At 40.7% G+C, this 21431-nt stretch overlaps 1 protein-coding gene across 1 annotated transcript; it reads left to right on the forward strand.

Moving 5' to 3' along the window:
• Window positions 1-2604: 2604 nt before the first annotated feature.
• LOC121181752 (transient receptor potential cation channel subfamily M member 1) lies at window positions 2605-21369 on the forward strand. Its single transcript, XM_041037880.1, has 27 exons — window positions 2605-2676; window positions 9381-9457; window positions 10306-10501; window positions 10710-10923; window positions 11237-11361; window positions 11464-11635; window positions 11984-12158; window positions 12248-12371; window positions 14181-14253; window positions 14385-14485; window positions 14737-14913; window positions 15026-15160; window positions 15344-15394; window positions 15534-15674; window positions 15766-15795; window positions 15895-16187; window positions 16512-16740; window positions 16876-17007; window positions 17114-17245; window positions 17345-17473; window positions 17575-17826; window positions 17930-18122; window positions 18751-18771; window positions 18863-19007; window positions 19108-19313; window positions 19621-19753; window positions 19840-21369. Exons 1-27 carry the CDS (start codon window positions 2605-2607, stop codon window positions 21230-21232), a joined length of 5121 nt encoding a protein of 1706 aa, XP_040893814.1. The 3' UTR covers window positions 21233-21369.
• Window positions 21370-21431: the final 62 nt, after the last annotated feature.

Consider the following 21431-nt stretch of genomic DNA (forward strand, 5'->3'; position numbering starts at 1 on the left):
AAGGCAGTCACCTCCTCTGCCAGCAAAAGCCTGTTCAATGATGCATTCATGTCAGGTTGGATTTACTTTAAATATTACCTGCCACCTGTGAAGAGAGATTGCAGTATGTCAACATCCTGTCGCTTTTTTTTTTGGGGGGGGGGGGCTCCAATATCTTTTATCTCAGGTGTCACAGACTGCAGAAGTGTGTGACTGCAGTGACAAACTTTGAAGAAAATCCACTAGCATCAGCAGTCCAGCATAAAAAAAAGTCAAAACTACTGACCACAGTTTTTTTGGCAATGACGCACTTAAAAAGCAAGTACAGCTTATCAAATGAATTTATAGTTGATTCTTGAAGATACATGCAACACTTTAAATGTGCATTGTGACAACAAGGGTCATCCAGTTATTTTGCTTCTTTTGTTCTGTCAAAGTAGCATGTGTGTAGAGTGTCTGAAATTTATAAAGGAGCAAGGTTGGCAGCTTTTCAATTAACTGTCTATTCAGAAAGGTTCTGTGTGTCTGGATGTTTGTCTGAGGAATCTCCGAATCAAAGAAACTAAAATTGAATGTGAAAAATCTTTGAACTTTATGAAACAGTTGCTGATTAATGGTCATCTTAAATCACAATTGCAGTTTTTCTTCAGTCTTCAGCTTCACATGTACTAGTAGTTTTATCCATCTGTTTCTGATCTCAGAGCAGGTAGCGATAACTTTCTCAATATTTTTAAATAAATATTTATTTATTTATTTTTGGCCCTCTTTACTCCTCAGTGCTGTAGCTTCAATTGGAGACAAGTAATCTCCTCCACTGACACACGCAAAGCCACCAACAGATGATAAAGCTCATTTGTGTCTGCTTACTAGGAGAAATTACGCATTATCCACTCTTAGAGCCAGACAACACTGATACACATGGCTGCAGTGGAGGAGAAAAAAGGAAATCATCCATTCATGGTTGGTGTTTATTATTTGAGATTCTGACCTCATGAAACCGCTTTGCTTCACTTACACGTGGCTTTGCTGTTGTTTAGTTTGCTGCAATGTGCCTCTGTGAGCTTCCATTACAGTACAGGAAGTGTTTTGTTTGTTATCTGGGCCTCCTTTTTCATTGTAAGACTAGTATTCTATTGGGAAGGCTGTCATAGACAGTCCCTCTTTGAGAAGTAGGGTATTTCCAAATGCTTTCTTGACACTTTTCTATGTTGCTATGGAAATTTTCCATATTTCCCCTCCCCGCAACAGCTCAGTTTAGTATCCAGTAGAGGGAGTTGCTGGATATCTAATTTGTCCATCTAAACTGATCTGAAACATGACTCTTTTGCCATCTGTGGCTCAGATGGTTGCTTTTAGTATAATTTTTGGATTATTTATAGAAAGCTGTCTTTATTTTTTTTAATGTATGTAGCATCCCGCAAGAGATCTGCTACACACAAACATACAGCTAAGATAGTTAGATGTCAAGGTTGAGGTGCATCAGAATGTGTTTTCAGCTCGACATTCAGTAGACATAACAAATAATAATAACATTGCATAACAAGTTATAGTTGGTCTGAAGTAAATTCAAGTATTAAAGTAATTTGGTTTCTTACAACCAATGCTTTTAGTTTTTTTATTTTCCTGGCTTTGTTAATGAATAGCAAAATATTTGCTCTTATTTGTTAGGGCTGGCCAAATGCAATGTGGAATTAAGCCATAATAGTTTTATTTTCCATTAATTTTGTTGGTATTATGTAACAGGTGAAACTATTAACAATACTTAACATGAAGCTGCTCTAAATCTGTGTTGTGGCTCTACTTTGTGTGGAACAAAACCACATGTAAAATTTTGCTATCAAGTAGAAATGAGAGATTAACTGCACCATGCATTATACTCTGCTCTGTTCTAATAGTATCAAAACCATAATAACCATACAGAGCATTTAGCCCTGGTATTAAATAAGAGTTGAGTGAATGAGTCTAGCAACATGATAGAAGGTGTGCCTCTAGGTGACTCAAAGTATTGTTTGCTGTGTGTTAATTCTGGCCTTTGCCTCTGCCTCACACTTTGTATCAGTTCATACCTTTCTGTTTGCACCCTGATGGGACACTCCTGTCTTCCCCCATCAGACACACTGAGCCTCATCTGGTGGGACAACCTTTGGCTTTCGGCTGGCTAACTTTAGCCTCACAGCTTGCATGGTTTCTCTAAGCCTTTTTTGGGGTTGTGGTGTGCCAAAGTAGATTTACCTTCAATAACCATTTATTAAATCTCTATCCATTAGACTCTGAGGCTTCGTAAGAGCTGGCTGCATTAAGCCTGATTATGGGATGCCCGGCAGAGGAAAAGGGTCTATGTGTCAAGTGTGTCATCGAGTGATTTATATCCCTGGCTGGGATCTCTGTCTTGTCAGTCGGGAGTAAGCTGCAGAGAGGACAGAGAAGCACCGCAACCTTTAATGATGGCGAAACTTTGATACTTTTTACCTGTGGCTCCAGGGGCTGCCTTGGTTCTGCCGTGCATATCTAGGGTTTCTGTTTGTCTCTGATGTTGGCGTGGCTGCTGAACCCTGACCTGTCGCTGCTCTCCAAGGATCCCTGTCGAAGTCAGTTTGACTTAAATTCTTTTCAACAGTCTTCAGCATGGACACCAAGGGCCCGAGTGGCACCTTTAAAAGGTCGTCCCTCAAACGCAGCACATCTGGCTCACAGAGGGTAAGACGAAACCTGTTACACAGCATCACATTCAACAGGTGATTCAGTATTACCTTACCGAGTTGGCTGCAAACTGTTTTAATTTGTCTTTAAAACTTTGTTTTATGACATCCTGAGCTTTTTCTTGAATTATGCTTTTAATGGCAAGTAAGTTTAATGTTAATGACTGACAACTGCCGTTTATCTTAGATGCTTTCAGTGAACTTTTGGTGCCCAGAAACCATTTGATTATTCTCAGAATGACTTGTGCTGCACAGCTTGTGTCACATGAAACCATTTCTATAGCCAGAGTCCATATTAGGACCTGACCAATCATTTTAGAGCCTCTATGTCCGGTATAATGACATTCATCATTCAGGACTGCCGGCTGTATATTGGTGAGCGCATGGTCGGCACACCCGGCCCTGCAAACTCACCGCTAAGTGGTGTTTGAAGCTGAGCAGCCGCTTGCTCCAGTACAGCAGTTTAATCCTTCATAATGGTCCAGTATGGATGACCACAACCATGACAGATTAAGGACTTTTATATCATTCTAATGTCTGCTTTCATGTGATTAACACACTCCTGTTAACATGTCCTTGAAAGCAAGAAAGATTTTTATATACATGTACGCCTCCACTCCCGGTCGAATGAGCAGTGTATGCTGGGATTAGAGCGCGCGCACACACACACACACACACCTAAACAATTTTAAAAGCGTCTAGTTTTCCTGAAAAATATGAAGACGGAAAATAAACTGAAGTATAAAAACACAACATAAAGAATTTTTTATTCATTGTTTCTGGATGACATATAGTCCATATCCAGGATCAACATCAGATATTGTACTTTTTTTTTAATACCAAGGAAAATTGTTTACTGTGTGGATGACCAGCCCAGCTCCTGATGTATTTTCCAACAGTATATCTGACAATGACATCCTTAAAAGAATTTAGTGTGATGGGTTTCTATACATTACAGCAGGCATTATTTGATGAGATTAATATTCTTTGTATAATCCACAGCCTTTTTTTTTTTTTTTATGAGGTTTTACTCTGTAAAGCAATCAGCAATGTCATGGCTCTCAGTTGAATAGTGCTGCACTTTTAATAAGATCGGAAATGTTGCTAAATATAAACTCATTGGCTGGACAAACCAGACGGCTGAGAAATAATATTGTCCTTTTTTCTGATCATGCATATTTGTCATGTAGTTATGACAGTCTTTAATCATGGATTTAACTGCTATATTTAAATCATAGGCGTATACTTCACTATTTACAGTGGGTGATGGTATGAAGGAGGATTTATTTTTCATCCATGGTATATTATATCAGAATAGAGTAAAGGCAATATCTCTTTGAATTGTTTAGATGGATGACCCTTGATTAGAAACGAGGGTAAAAGTCATGCTTGTTGTGTTCTCCAATAGAGGGCACATTCAGTTATATGTTCACGTGATATTACTCAAACCATAAATGAACTTTGTAAAGAGGTCACGTCCATCTGTGGAGTCCTAACTACAGATACAGATACACTGTTCACCCGCAAACAAGCTGACTCTACTGCCCTTTCACTACTTTTACTGAGAAACTGTAGGTTACTGCTCAATAGCGAGGAAAGAAACATACTAAAAGCATCGGTGGCCTGATGAGTTTGGTGCCTGGACCCTTATAAACCAAATTAACTGTATCAAAATTAATAAATAACTGCGAAAGCATCAAAATCAATACAAATGCGATTGAGAAATTCCACAATTTCCACACTGGGTTGGCGAGATCATATGACTGTGATGTAAGCGTCAGGCTCAGGTCAGGTGAGGGCTTAAAAAGCTGTTTAGACTCAGGTCAGGGTTGAGCTTAGGGGAGGGGACCTCTATGTGTGAATGGCTGAGTTTGTTAGGGTTGTGAAAAATAAAAGTTAAATGAGTAAGATCAAATGTTGCAGCATTTGCTGCTGACTGGCCATAAGCTGCCTCCATATTTATGCTACAGAATACTGCAAAGACTAAAGATCATATCGGTCAACTGAATGTTGCAGTTTGTTTTAAATGTAATATGGCCTATAAGGCTAACATTTAAATATAACCACTGTCAGAGCGATTACAACTAATGTGTGACCTGCTGTCAAACTTTATAAGAGTTAGAAATTGTTACCTGTTGCGTTTTCTACAGACGCTATCTTTATTCCGATTCCCTGATTTTAATTTTTAAAAATTCCATTTGGTCTCTTTTCCTGTCAGACTTTCCTTTGGGGAAAACACAGAAAAACAGCAGCTTTAAAACATGTCTTATGACTCCCTCAACTCTCGGGGATAATCAGTGACATGTTGGACTCATGTGATGGCTAACTGGATTTTCAAACCCAGGAGGACAATGAATGCATTTACAAACAGGGCTGACTGAAAACAGTTAGCTTCACAGTTAATGAAAATTTGCCTATCCAGACTCTATAACTCTGTTGTGTTGCTTTGTCAAAATATCTTTCCCCTCAAGTGAAAATTTGAAAAAGGAAGCTTGTTGTTTGGTCCACATGGGATTGACCATGAGTCTGGAATATTTTTTTAGACAGTAAAGGAGTCTACATGGGTTTCCTTCCTGTCACACTGCATCAAACTCTACCCACATCGCCATTCAGCACCAAAGCCGAGCAATTAGTTGCTTTTATCTTCAACCCTGGTGACATCACATTCCTCATAGGACCCCCAAATCCTTTCTGATCCATTTCACTTGTGCTGATGAGGCTTTTGTTGTGTGAATTCCATCATATTAAAATCAATATTCAGAGTAAATGGTGTGTCATTTGACACATGTGGTTTTTACTCAACTTTACAAAGCCACACACTGTAAACAAGTATGTGTTCAAAAATGTTCTGAACTAGACCAGGTCAGATGTCAACGTACAGAAATACAGCCGTCATTATACCTTTTCCTTATGACTGCTTATGACTCCTTATGACTGAATAGTCCATGTAATTGTATCTGAACTGGAACAAATTTGCTGTGATGTAGCTGCTCACTAAGCTGTGGGTCAGGAGACCAGGACCATGTGATTCAAGCACAAAAAGGCATGACTGTATGGAGTATACATACTCTGTATGTATACAGAGCATTGGGACTGTAGATGTCTTAACTAATCAAAATACGGAATCTGCAACATTGTGGTAGAGGTACTTATTCTTAGAGAGAATTAGGACAGTAGAATATGCATATCCACCACAGCAGTGGTTGCGGTCTCATACAATAGCCAAATTTTAAGGAAAAGCATCATTGCATCAGTTCAGCTAATTAAAAAAGAGGTCAGAAATATCTTTTCTGAGTCCTCCTCAGCAATCCAGCAGTTTTAATTTTCATCTCACACAGTTGTTTTTTGTTTTGACCGATCATTTCCTCAGAAAATTCTGCATGTTGGAATGAATGTTGTTTATTGTTCCGAGGCTTGTCCTAAGTCTTGTTAATTTGCTTGGTGTGACACAGTCTGATCCTGCAGTATCTAATTCTTTAAGGTTTTTGTTGTTAAGTGCTCAAAGGCAGCCCTTAACGAGGCAGCTGGTTGCTGACTGGATTTTGGTTTTAATTGCTGTGGTTAATGAGTTTAAGTAAGCTGAAATAACTGCGTCATACTGGCCAAACCCTTCTGGAAATGCGCTTTGTTTTCTTCAGCTATAATTAACAGTGGACCATGTGTGTGTGTTTTTTTTTATTTTTTTTATTCTGAAGCAGGACCAAAAGGGGGAAGTTGGGGGGGATGTTAGGCTCCTCTCTCTCTCTCTCTGTGTCTTTCTGAGTCATCAACCACCAACCTCCCTTGTCTTTTTCATGGAGAGTTACAGTCAGGCTCAAACTGCTCACTTCAACCATAAAAGGAGTGATTATCAAACCACTTCACATGAGGAAGGTTTTAAATGAATGTCCACGACTTTGTGCTTTTTAACGCCATCTCAGCTTCTAGCTCACTTAATGCCTTCCTCTGCTTATTTAAGCATGCACCGGAAAGCCCTCAACAACTTTAAATAGTTTTAATTGAATTACTACCGTGAATGATAAACAGAATTCATTTTAAACTCGCTTAAAAATCTGATTTCACTTTCCCCTACCCAAACAGAAGTCTAAAAATCCCTTTTTCAGTTTTAGTCTACACTTTAAAATGTTATATGTCAAACTGCAGTCTGTAGGCTAAATGTCATTTTTAAAAACAGAAACAGCCTGCACGGAGGCTATATATTATACAAGGTTTAAAATGCAAATCAACTTAACACTAACAAAAATTAAAAGGCAAGCTTGAGAGAATACTGAATGGCAGGTCTGCTGAGTTTTCTTTTCTTCCACAAAAACAAGGTGGGTGGAAATAGAGATTAACTGCAATTAGCATTGACTGACCTTGCCCCCAACTGGAGACCAGTCATGTCTTAACAAGGCGCCTTCCAAAAGAATGCCTGCATCCAATTCTCTCAATTATGCAAATTGGGTTGAAATCAAAGTAGTTGGAGGGGGTGAAAATTTTCAAATGAAAAGTTGGGGGGCCACTGAACGAGACTGCAGTCTTTTTAGGTTGGCCACTCTGCTCCGTCTTCTCACACAAGCTAAGATCTTCCACACTCTGAAGTGAACACAAAGAAAGGAGTTTCAACAAATTGGGAGATTAGGGGCCAGTTATCAAAGTAGATTTATTGTGCCTTGTTCAAGCGAAGGATGAAAATACCCTGTGGGCATGGAGAAGGGGTCATGGGACTCCCAAAAGGATTACCTTGAACTGGAGTCATGAGACTTGGGCGAACAAAGACCCTGCTCACATGCTCATCATATTAAGTGGCCCTCATAAAGTGAAGAAGTTTCATGTCCTGTGGGATTCAATGAGAGCACTTGACTGGGAGTGCAGCACCAGGAGAAGGCTCTGGTAGAGGGGCAGCAGACTGTAGACTTCCCCTCTGCTCTCTAGGCTTAATCTCCAGCAGCCTTAGAGATAGGACTCCGCAGCTCGGACAGAAGATTAAGTGTAAGTGTATCTACATTCTATAACTGCAACTTTATTTAATCGCTTTTATGACAGAATTAGTTAGATACTGTTGAGTGGCAAGAGATGTGGTATGAATTATAGACCCTCAAATGTGAAATTATTTGTGGTGAATGTGAGCAGGGCAGCACTGTGTGAGTTGGGAGTGCTTAATGATGCATGATAACACTAAGATGGAAAATTGCCGAGCAACAACTACACTATGCCTTAGACTTTTTGAAAATACATCAGGATGGAAATATTTTTGCAAAAACCTATAGGTGGCAGGTTGTATTTGTAATTTACCAACATGTAGGTTTGTCTTCATGCAACAAACAGTTTAACATTTTAAATTGGAAAATGCAAAAATTTCTCTAAATGGTTTTAAATAGGAAAAAATGTGGATTTTAAAAATTAGATTAAGCTTCACAGTTTAGCATGAGACTTAGTGATTAAATCTGCTCAGCTAAATCATTATCAGATTACTGTTTTTGATTAAGACAAATCAAAATGAATCTTTAATGAGTCTGGTGCAAAAATCAGTTCAATGTAGGCTACTGGCAAACAATAACGAGAGTAGTTACAGCTAATGAAAAATAATACATATGCGTGACATTAACAGGTATTTTTCTAGGCCATAGATATTTGTTCATAGTGTGTAGACAGGCTGTAAAAAATTATTAACCTGGTCAAATAATAACGCACAGCACTGAATCACATGAGGATTAGATGGTACCATGAGGGTACCATACCAACCAAAATCTCTACTAATATAATCCAAATATTTTTGTAGATATCGAACACACATGCTACACTTACAGAAAAAATTATTCTTCTTTTTTATTCTTTGAACACTTTTTTTTTTTAATGCATAACATACACCAGACAGTCTAGGATAGTTTGCAGTTTTTCTGCCACCCTCCTGCAGTACCTCCTGGGTGAGGCTGAGGCCATTTGAGCAGATAAAGAGAGGAGAGAGAGCGAGAACAGTAACTGTACTGTGTTATTGGCACTTGTGGTTACTGGTCACTAGACGTCATTAGAACTTATCCACGGTCTTTTATTTATGCTCATATGACTTCTTCAGACTCATTGGTAAAGTTAAAATGGAGATTTTAAAAATATGTTTTAAGCTGTGAATGCTGTTAAATATTATAATTCTGTTTTGCCAATTAACTTCTGAATGTTTTCTTGGAAAGATTTACTTCCAGTGCTTCAGTTTTAATTGGTCTTTCACTGTCAACAATGGCCCTCAGAGAAACTTTGCTTTGAACTCAGGTTATTTTTGCTCAGCACTGGAAAAAGATCAGACAGCAATGTGATGCTTTTCACTGGCTGCTTATCAAATTTGAGCAGACAATAGAAGGTGTCTAATTCCACAGTTGTTAGTCACCATCAATTATCCTATAATAATCTCAGGAATAAGAGAACGTGCTCGACCGTACCGTGTGATATACAATGTTTTTCCCTGTTGACACTGGTCAATGTGCAATATAAACTGTATTTACACCTCTCAGCAAAAACATTTTCCCTTGAATACTTTTTCCTGCTTTCTGCCATTTCTGGTTTCTTTCTAGAAAGTCCTCATCTTTTAGCCAGGATTACCACTAAGAGGATTTTGATAGTGAAACTCAGGGAAAAAAAATTCAGATATCAGCCAGGATGATCTCCCTGTGACTGTGGTATGACAGCATGTTATGTCAACTAACACTTTTTTTTCCTTTCTCTTTATAGGCACAGAAAGCTTGGATTGAGAGGACCTTTCTTAAAAGAGAATGTATTCACATATTTCCCAGCAAAGACCCGACCAGGTAATTGTGGTCTTTAAATGGTTACTTCTCACTTACGGCGAGTAACATATGGCCTTAGGCAGCAACGGCAGCTATGTTATGACTCCAAAACATTATCAAGACAACTTTGTCTGTCAAATTTAACTGAGTTTGACTGATAGTGTTGCACTGGGACTGGCTTCCATACCCTGGGACCGGCACTAAGCTGCACTTTATTATCACTATACTTTACTTTGTGTTTATATTTTTCACAAGTGTTCTTTTTTAACTTTTTGTGTTATTTATATGTGTGCCTTTAAGCCCGGGAATCTTACTGTTTCAGCTACAGCTTACTATAAATAATTTTCATTTTACTCAAATTTGTTGAGTAAGATGTTAATAGAACATGAGTAATGTTTTAAATAGATCAGAAATCATTTCTCCCTATTAATTCATTCACTTACTAAATCACGACACTTATGACAACAGGTTATCAGACATTTACAGAGATTAAAACTGATTTTTCAGAGCCTATTGTAGGACATGGTTACTATCCTGAGAACAGGCTCAGACAGGCAGTGAAACCCTTTGTTTGTCGAGGCATGTATTTCCCAGAGATGGGCACTGTCACGGAAGAGCCTGTGAGGTGTGTGTTTCGAGGAAAAGACACAGCCCATATCAGCAAACAAAACAACAGTGTTGGACTTAGCTCATTCATTTCTAGTAATGGTTCACGCCCTCGGCAACACTGGATGGTATTTTGCGCAGGGATTTCTATGAACAACCAGCCTAGTTTTTCAGTTTAGAAATCAGGGGCCAGACCACACAGACACACAGGGCCAAGTACTGATGTGTTAACATCAATGATTCTTGTTCTGTGATTTGTCTAGATGTGCCTGTGGTCAACTGACAACACAGCATGTGGCCATTCCTCCTGGTGCCAACTCAATAGAGGAAGCACACCAGCTGGTGCAGATTGACACCCCAAAGGATAAATGGACTGTGATCAAACACACCAGAACATACCCAACCAACGCCTTTGGCATAATCGAGTTCCAGGGCGGAGGATTCATCAACAAGGCCATGGTGAGTCTCAGCTACTGAATGTAGCTGTTTCTCTAAGAAGCTACAACAGCATGAGAGAAGTGAGTGGATGTGATGTGTCTTCAGTGGTGGTCTTTTCACATCTGGCCCTCTATTGAAAACATTTAGAACTTGCAGCAGATGAAGTGACTGTGTAGTCTGATTAGAAACAAGTTACAATACTGTGCTTTTCCATTCTTTACTTTACTAGTATATCCGGGTTTCCTATGACACCAAGCCTGACAACCTTCTGCATTTGATGGTGAAGGACTGGCAGCTGGAGCTGCCCACATTGCTCATCTCTGTTCACGGAGGTCTCCAGAACTTCGACCTGCAGCCCAAACTCAAGCAAGTGTTTGGCAAAGGCCTGATCAAAGCCGCCGTCACCACTGGAGCGTGGATCTTCACGGGTGGAGTCAACACGGGTAGGGCGCTGACAGCTCAGGATAATGCTTTTAATGTTCCCTTAACAAATAACAATTTGTGACATTAGAAGATTACCTTTGCTCTAAAATGTCATTACATAATACGTATTCTGCAATTTCCTGGGGAGATTTGACCAACCTATTGTCACAGGTTTAAGCAATATAATTAGAGCTTCTGTGGAAAAATTAATCGCAAATGAAAATCTGTGTGGATTTCGCGTGCAGTAAACACAGTGTGTCCCATGGTGCAGCTCCATTAGACAGTTGAGAGGGTCATTATTCATGAGGCTATATTTTGCTTATCACAACTTAGGGGTGATCCGTCATGTCGGAGATGCCTTAAAGGACCATTCCTCCAAGTCACGAGGGAAGGTGTGCGCAATAGGAATTGCTCCATGGGGGATACTGGAAAACAAAGAGGACCTCATCGGAAAAGACGTGAGAGCATTTGCATCTGCATTTAGTTTCCCTTAGACAGACACTTTATAACTACTATTTCCTCTTGAAGCATTTCAAATTAATTTCTTCTTCCTTTTCCAGGTAACCAGACCCTATCAGACAATGGCAAACCCACTGAGCAAGCTGGCCGTGCTCAACAACAGCCACTCCCACTTCATCCTTACTGACAACGGCACCTGCGGGAAGTACGGCTCTGAGGTCAAACTGCGTCGACTGCTGGAGAAGCACATCTCCCTGCAGAAGATTAACACTCGTAAGTCAAACAGTGTTCCACAGACGTCATAAAACATACTCCATCCTCCATGGTGTGTGAGTGTGAGCCACTCAGTCTTGTTGGACATGTGGATGAAGAGCTCCTCTGTGACCTGTGGGCTTCCCTTTGTCATCCTATGCCTGGAGCTCGGATAAGGCAGGGACAGCAAAGGGATGCTCAGCTGTCACCACTGACTTCACTCCCTCCCTCCTCTGGTTTTGCTTGTTGACACATCACATCGACGCATTCTGCTTCAACATTTCCATTCTCAAAGTCCTGTTATTATAAGGCAACAGATTAATGGATGGATGGGTTTTAAGGACTCACAATTTTTGCTGTGTTTTCCAGGTTTGGGTCAGGGGGTCCCCCTGGTGTGTCTGATAGTGGAGGGAGGTCCCAATGTTATCTCCATCGCCCTAGAGAGTCTGAGAGATGAGCCTCCCATCCCTGTGGTGGTGTGTGACGGCAGCGGCCGAGCTTCTGACATCATTTCCTTTGCACACAAGTTCTCAGAGGACGGAGGGTGAGATTTTAGATTATTTCTCCTTCTATGTGTTCTTATTATTCTTCTGATAAAAAGCTGAAATGTCATCCTTAAACATCCACTTCCAGCCTGGTTAATGATGACGTCAGAGACCAACTATTGGTGACCATTCAGAAGACTTTCAATTACAGCAAAAGCCAATCGCAGCAGATCCTGCTCATGGTAATGGAGTGCATGAAGAAAAGGGAACTGGTGAGTAGAAACTTAGTAAAATCCTCAGAAAACTTAAAATATGTTAATATCTTCAGGCTCCTTGTATTTCACAGTTTTCTCATATTTGAATATAACATGTCTGTGTTGATCAATAAATAATTCTTGAGTTGTGAAAAACATCTGTCTCCATCGTCATTCATCCATTCCACTCATCTGTGTATTTTCCATTAACATATTGAATAAAGATAATCCCCACAACCTGCCTGTCATTCCTCCTTCTTGTTATGGTCATGTGTGGTCATGTCATGTAATCCGTGGCATTCGCAGCTTCACTGTGGACCATTCTCAACGCTAATGTATAAGCGATCAGCTGTAAAGTGGTGGTGGTGGTGGTGGTGGTGGGTGTCTGATTCTGCAGTGTTAAACTCTTCACTTTAATGCAAACAGTTGTAGTTGTGGTTCAGCGCTCTATGATGAAGCACACACCTCTTCACAGAGCGCGGATTAATCCCAGAGCTGAGAGTGTTTCTCCAAAGTGTTTGCTCAAGACCTTGGTACGTAAATAGCAGCAGCATTTGTTGCATCCCCAGCAGATTTCCGTAAGTGATGTGATTAGTAGTTTGTAATACCCAGCACATATAATCTCCGGACTCCATACATTTGGGTGGGAAAGATCAGAGCACACTACCACCTGCTTAGCAGAGGCACTTCATCTATTCACCGTAAACATGCAGCACACAGATGGAAGAGAGGATCCATCTCCGTAATCCTCGGCCAGGGTCCTCTCTCTCTCTCTCTCTCTCTCTCTCTCTCTCTCTCTCTCTCTCTCCCTCCACTCCCCAGGCTTTTTTCAGTGCCTTGAGTGCTATCATTTCACCAGCGACTCTGCAACCTCTATCCCCAATGTATTAGACTGCCTAATGCTCCAACATGCTCAGATAAGCAACTTAAACTGCTTTTTTAAAGATCATGCCGCTGTGGGCTTTTTTTCCCCGTACCATTTAGTTCTCACTGATACCCGACCCAGACAATGCCACAGAACTTTACACACAACTAAGAGGCTACACTATTGCCTGCTCTTAATCTAAAGTGCCATGACTAACCTACAGGTGAATCAGTGTCACTGTCTAGTCCCCACATAATCCTTTCATCCTAAGTGCATCTCATGTGAACAGCTGGGTTACAGAAATAAAAACACTGATTTAGAAGAACTGAAATTTGCAATGATGTAACACCAGGATACAACATTTAACTAAATTATGACAGTTATATATGTATATATATATATATATATATATACATACATATATATGTATTTTTTAAACAGAATTCACTGTTGTAGAAGTTTCACTGTTTGCAAAAAAACAAAGCACACAGTTCACCCTACAACTGTCTGAAAGAGCAACACAAGTTTTCATACTGATGCAGGCTGCTCATTATTAACGCATCTCGGGACCAGCCCTGAAATCTATGGCTCTGTGCCACTTATTCATTCCAACCTAATCCCATTTACCATGGCTGCACATGTGACAGGCCTGTAAGCGTAATTTCATTTGATATAGTCCAGTCTATAACAAGGCAAGTACTATCACTCTGTCCGACCAGTAAATTAGCTGTTTGCGCTCGAGGGGTCAGCTGCAGTGAGAAAGCTGAAAGAATCTCCCACCAGTTGACGTCATATATTTACAGCTACAGCGAGAGAGGCAATACACTCCTGGCATAATTTCATTTACTTATTGATTCATGTATTCATTTATGCGGTTTGATATTGACAGATTCCACCATGTAATGACTGCCTGCCTCACATCTGCAAACATTTCTTCTCTTTTCATTTCTTTTCTCATGTAGATCACAGTTTTTCGAATGGGTTCAGAGGGACAACAAGATATTGAAATGGCCATTCTCACTGCTTTGTTAAAAGGTATTATCAAGTTGCATCACAGTTAGATTTTTCAACAGTATTTGTATTATTACATCTCAGCACTATTGCTCTTGTTATTTACTACATAACATCACTTCTCTCTCTCTGTTCCTCCATGTCCTTTGTATCAGGCACGAACGCTTCAGCAGCAGATCAGCTCAGTTTGGCGCTGGCCTGGAACAGAGTGGATATTGCTCGGAATCACATCTTTGTTTATGGACACAATTTACCAGTGAGTGGTGCTCACATCTGAAAAGTGTAAACGAATCGTTCCACGAGTGCACTATAGTTGCAGAGTTACCAAACTGTAAGGACAGAAGGAGCTTGTTTGAACTGATTTGTGTTTCTACACAAAACTCCAATGATTTAATGAAGTAACACAAAATTTAATACGAGACAGAGACAATGTTGAGACGACTGATATATTGATGTTAACTCAAAGAGGAGCTATAGCTTTCCCCCCTACTTATTTCTTTTGGTCAGCCTGCGGGTGCCATCGCGAACACAACAACCTCTGTAGCCCCAGCGCAGGAGAAGCAGAAGAGTCCTACCACCGCTCCTCGCAACAAGACCAGAGGGAAGAAGGGGAAAGGCAAAGGAAAGGCGAAGCCTGAACCTCCAGAGGAAACAGACCCAAGGAAGTTGGAGTTGATTCGTTGGGTAAGAGTGGGGTGTATACGAAAAATATTCACTACAGATAGAAATTTGAGAAAATGGAATTAAGGCTGTACAGTGTAAATAATACTTAGTTTCATGTATTAACTTCTCCTAGGTGAACTCTCTGGAGCAGGCTATGATGGATGCCCTGGTGCTGGACAGGGTGGACTTCGTCAGACTGCTCCTTGAGAATGGGGTCAATATTCACCACTTCCTCACCATTCCCAGACTGGAGGAGTTATACAACACGGTGGGCCTGACACAGAAACCACATCTAGATGCCACAAAATACAGAACTGACAAATACGAAAAAAGGTTGACACTTACGTCTCACCTTTGACCTCCTGTCCTCTGTTCTGTTCTGTTCTGTTCTGTTCTGTTCTCTTCTCTTCTCTTCTCTTCTCTTCTCTTCTCTTCTCTTCTCTTCTCTCAGAAACTTGGCCCGGCTAATACACTGCATGCGGTGGTTAGAGACGTCAAAAAGGTAAAAGGAGTTTTCATGCAGTATTAAACGTTTTCTGAAGTATAATATCTTAATGTCTAACATTTCAGACTATTTCAGGTTTTATATTATATCGAGATCGACACCTGCTTTATTATATATTACTCTGGTGCCTCTACAGGGAAATCTTCCTCCGGATTATCAGATCACTTTGATTGATATTGGTCTAGTGCTGGAGTACCTCATGGGTGGAGCGTACAGGAGCAATTATACCAGGAAGGCTTTCCGTAACCTCTACAATAATCTGTATGGACTAAAAAGGGTACGCATGGTTGGAAGAAAACAAATGATAATAACTTGCTCATCATATTAACTAACATTTGATATTATCTCATTTCTTTCTCCTCTTGCAGCCAAAAGCTCTAAAGCTTCTAGGAATGGAGGTGGGGTGTCCTTTTTATAACAAAACACTGTCAGTTAACTGAAACAATACAACTCACACAGCAGAATAATCTGTCATCATCTTTTTTTTATTTTGCTAGGATGATGAACCTCGGTCAAAGGGCAAGAGAAAACCCAAAAAGAAGAAAGAGGAAGAAGTGGAAATTGACGTGGATGACCCTGAGGTCTGTCGATTCAAGTTCCCCTTCCATGAGCTGATGCTGTGGGCGGTGCTGATGAAGCGCCAGAAGATGGCGCTCTTTCTCTGGCAGCGTGGGGAAGAAGCCATGGCGAAGGCCCTGGTGGCTTGTAAACTGTATAAAGCAATGGCTCATGAGTGTTCTGAGAGTGAACTGGTGGATGACATTTCCCAAGACCTGGAGAACAACTCCAAGTCAGTACACATAACATCTCTTGCAGTGGTTTCAGTGATATTGTAACAAGTTATTTTATGAAGATAAGAACACACTGGTACTTATGACTAATTCTAACACTTTTATGTTGGTTTCCTGTCAACAACTCTGAACAGACTAGGCTCGCTTATATATGCTTTCTATTACGTAACTTCAGTTTTTCTTTTGCTTCTCATACTTCTGCATTAATATAGCTACATTTATTCTATCTATAGAAAATAGATTTCATAACCTTATCTGTGGTCTCAAGCTCTTTGAGAAGTGCTATATAAAAGTGATTGTTATTGCTCCCTCTCCTTTCACAGAGAATTTGGACAGTTGGCGTACGAACTGTTAGACCAGTCCTACAAGCATGATGAACAGGTGGCCATGAAACTCTTAACATATGAGCTGGTTAATTGGAGTAACTCCACCTGTCTCAAGCTGGCTGTGGCTGCTAAGCAACGTGACTTCATTGCCCACACCTGCAGCCAGATGTTGCTCACTGACATGTGGATGGGTTGCTTAAGGATCGGCAAGAACCCTGGGCTCAAGGTTGTTGTGACAAAATGTTTTTCCTTTCAAGCTACCATACAAAATATTTTACAATGATAGCAATGACTTCAGTAGTTGTAATATTAGTCAAAGCATTGGTGTCACTTTAGAGTAAAATAATTCTCTCTGACCTAGGTTATTCTGGGAATCATCTTTCCTCCTCTGATTCTACTGTTGGACTTCCGTATTGGAGATGATGCGTCCTATCATGTACCTGGAGGCAAAGAAGAGGGAAAAGAAAAGGATGATGACACAAAATCCAGCAAGGTCCTGGTTCATACTGACAGTCAGATTAATTCACTTTCACTTACGCGTAAGCCCTTTTTGTCAAGACTGAAAGATGACAAACTGAGAGTTTTCTGTTACGTTGTAGGAACCTAATACTGATGCAACTTCTCGAAAGGGAGATGAGGAAGAGGGAAGCACCAAAGTCCGCAAAATCCCCATTGGAAAAAGGTTCTTTGAGTTTTACGATGCGCCCTTCACCAAATTCTGGTTCAACACTGTAAGTTCCCTTCTTCTGCATGAGGAGAATTATGGTGAGCATTTAAAAAATATTTATAACTAACAATAAAATGGCTTTATTACTTTCTTCTTCCAACAGATTTCCTATCTGGGCTATTTAATGTTGTACAACTACATAATCCTGGTGAAAATGGAGCGATGGCCATCTATACAAGAGTGGACTGTCATTGCATATATCCTCACTCTCGGCACTGAAAAAGTCAGACAGGTAAAAGTGACAAAATATAATTAGTTTGATCAGATTCTAGTCACTATGCAAGTCAAATATAATTTGTGGTTTCTGCCTGACCTTTAAATCCTGGTGCCTAGATTCTAATGTCAGAGCCGGGGAAGCTGAAACAGAAGATAAGTGTGTGGTTGGAGGAGTACTGGAACATCACAGACCTGGTTGCCATATCCACCTTCCTTCTTGGGCTCATGCTACGACTGCAGCATGAGCCTTACATGGGCTACGGCAGAGTCATCTACTGTATAGACATCATCTTCTGGTACATTCGCGTCCTGGACATCTTTGGAGTCAACAAATACCTGGGACCTTATGTGATGATGATAGGGAAGATGGTATGGACCTTTAGTATTTCACTCTGATTTAAGCAAATCATATGAAGGTCACATGAGAGACATGGCATTTATACAAATTTATTTTCCTTTTTGTCTTTTTCAGATGATTGATATGATGTACTTTGTAGTGATCATGCTGGTGGTGCTTATGAGTTTCGGGGTGGCTCGACAAGCCATCCTTCACCCAGATGAGGAGCCGACCTGGCGCCTGGCCAGAAACATTTTCTACATGCCCTACTGGATGATCTATGGAGAGGTTTTTGCGGACTCGATAGACCGTAAGACTAGAATTCATAGTAAGATTCTGTTTCCTGATTCTGGGCAGATGATCAGTCTTAAATTCTGTGATGTTTAGTGAGAATACATTACACCGTGACCCCCTCAATACTTTGTCTCCCTCTGCTGGCACATTTGTAATTCTTACTTCAGCGCATAGCAATAATTTTGTATTGAGGAAGAGCAGAATAGGTATCATTATCTCATCGCCCTTGACCATGATCATCTGCCTTCAAGTTTTTTTTTCTGTCAGTGCTTCTTCTGTCAGGGTGAAGGCTATAAGCAGCTATTGAAAAAGTATTTAAACATTAAAACAGTTGTTTTCTGAAGAAGTAGCCAGTACGTTTGTTTTAATATGGTCTATATTGATATTTGAATCTGCATGTTTGATTCTTCCATTTTTTTAAAACAAAATATTTGACTCTATTTTTCATTTTTTTCCAAGTTGTGAACTAATCTTAAAATCAGATTTTGCACGAGATTAAAGTTAAAAAAAAAAAAAAAAAAACATTTTGATGACACCAGTCCACTCTTTCATGGACATGAGCTTGACCTTGACAGAAGTATAATATGACAATCCTGTTGTTATTGATTTTAACGCTTTCTCCATGTTTCTGTGTGAATGCGTTTTTCTTGGATTTCTCAAAGTCTATGCAATGGAAATCAACCGTGAGTAATTTTCAAGTCAAGACTGCAATTCTAATCAATTAGCATAAATTATCAGAATAAATTCAATAGCTATAACCTCCTTTTCCCGCAGCTCCGTGTGGTGAACATTTATATGATGAGGATGGGAAGAAACTGCCTCCATGTATCCCTGGTGCCTGGCTCACACCTGCTATTATGGCCTGTTACCTTCTAGTGGCAAACATTCTTCTGGTCAACTTGCTCATTGCAGTATTCAAGTAAATATATGTTGCAATGTCTGACTGCTCTATTATTTTACAAGAAAGATCTACTGTACTGTTACAGCTTGTGCTCACTGGTCTGTTTCCTTTCCCACAGCAACACCTTCTTTGAAGTCAAGTCCATTTCCAACCAGGTGTGGAAGTTCCAGAGATATCAGCTGATCATGACTTTTCATGACCGCCCCATCCTGCCTCCACCTCTCATCATCTTCAGTCACGTCTACATCCTCCTCAACAGGATGTTTCGACGATGCGCCAGGAAGAAACAAGAGGGGGAGCTAGATGAGAAAGACCGAGGCCTCAGTTAGTTTCCTCTAATGATACAAAACATATAGATAGATAGATATACTTTATTCATCCCTCAGAGGGAAATTGTTATGTTACATATATGTTACATATATACATACAGTCTAACCAATCAAAGATAACTTAATATATAATTTCACTGGCTAAATGGCATACATGGCATACTTTGAATCCTTTAAGAACCTAAAGTGATTAAATTCAATCTGGGTCAATAAAACTAATATTATCATGTTTTAGCTCACTGACATACACTGACTTAAATAGCACACAGACTGATGTTGTCGTGATCTGTTATGTGATCCAGAGCTTAGGTTGAATCCAGAGGAGCTAAAAAATCTGTACGAGTTCGAAGAACAGTGTGTGGAGGAATATTTCCGCGAGAAAGAGGACGAGCAGCAGTCCTCCAGTGATGAACGCATCAAGGTTACCTCAGAAAGGTGAACCCTCTTTTCACGTATGGTTTTGACATTTCTACACTTGATAATTACAGCTCATGCTTATATAAACTTTGTGTTCTTTGCAGAGTTGAGAATATGTTCATGCGTCTGGAGGAGGTAAATGAGAGGGAGAACACAATGAAGGCCTCCCTGCAGACAGTGGATCTGCGTCTGGCCCAGCTGGAAGAGATCCACGGAAGAATGGCAGTCGCCCTGGAAAAGCTTGCAGGGGTGGACAGATTGGAGTTAACCAGAACCTATTCGCGAAACTCCTCTGTGTGTGACCCTTCCTCCCTCCTTCGCCAGGGAAGTATCAACAGTGCTGATGGTTACAGCCTTTACCGCTTCCACATGGACATGGAAGAGTTCGCATCGAAGCAGAAAGACACGGATGAGACAACAAAAACTGGTCTAGAGAGACAGAAGAGTCTGCGGCAAGCCTCCAGTACTTGTAATCTGAACACAAAGGAAGGTGGTCAGACCTTAGACGTTGTTGGTTTGGAGAGATCGAGGCCCAGCTCTTGTGTGGACATTCTCATATCTCCATGTGAGCAAAAGCCTGCTTCTGCAGCATCAAGTCAAGAGACCATAACCAACATAAAACAAGGCAGCACAATGCTGCTAGACAGATTATCAGACAAGAATAGACTAAGGCCTTCCTCCCCTCCTAAAAGGACTAAATCCTTGAGATGCTATCCAGTTGAAGATCAATACACATCTCCTCTGACAAAGAGGAGGGCGATGAGCACCATCATTGTCAGCCCTCCTGATGAAACAGAGGCAACAGGAGAAGCCACACAGAAAGCTCACATGCTGCTGGGATCCTCCTCTTCTCCAAAGAGGACTGAATCTTTGAGATATGTCCCTACTGAAACCCAAAGTCAAAGCTCTCCTATCACAAAGAAGAGGGCTATGAGCAGCATCATCTACAACCCAGTCGAAACAGGTGATGATGTGCTGCAAACTGCAGACTACAGGTCACTGGTGGAGCAAGTAACTAAGACGCCAAGTCAGTGGCCAGCAAACTTGGAGTATCAGGTGCACCCCAGCACTTTTGGTCACATGCCTAAAGTATCAACAGTCAGAACTCTTGCCCAGCAGTTTCAAACCAGCGCTGCACCTGCAGAGTTTAAAAAAGAGGAGCATCAGATTGATCAAATTCCTTTAGAAAGTAAGGGAACTCTTCCAGCGACAGAGCCCGAGGCAGACCAAACAAAGACGAAGGCGAAGAGAAACCTCTCGGACACTACTGAGTATCTGACTGTAGCTGATGAAAAGTATTTGCCATCTCACAGGTCACACAGCTGGAATTCCAGTGAGAGGAAAGCAAAGTGCTCAGAGTTTAGCAAGGAGCCCAGAGCCTCCAGCAGTGAGAGAGACCTTGCTGAAGCCTGCAGGGTGGCAGCTGGTGGAGGGGAAGACGTGGGAAAGAAGATGGAGGCAGAGAAGGGAGAAGAGGATGCACAGGAAAAGAAATGAGAGGTACCAAGAGCGAAAGTTGATTAAAGCAGCAACAGAGGACAGTTAAAAAAAAAAAAAAAGAGGAAAATAATTTATGTATAAGAGGAAGAGGAACTGAATGTTACCAGCAAGGTTGGTAGCTATGAAAATTAAGATAGCTTGCCATGGACTGGAGATCACCACTGACTATGGTTATGAAACAGTTTTCACAATGATG

This window comes from Toxotes jaculatrix, chromosome 5 (genome assembly GCF_017976425.1).
Source record: "Toxotes jaculatrix isolate fToxJac2 chromosome 5, fToxJac2.pri, whole genome shotgun sequence".
NCBI classification, from domain to species: domain Eukaryota; kingdom Metazoa; phylum Chordata; class Actinopteri; family Toxotidae; genus Toxotes; species Toxotes jaculatrix.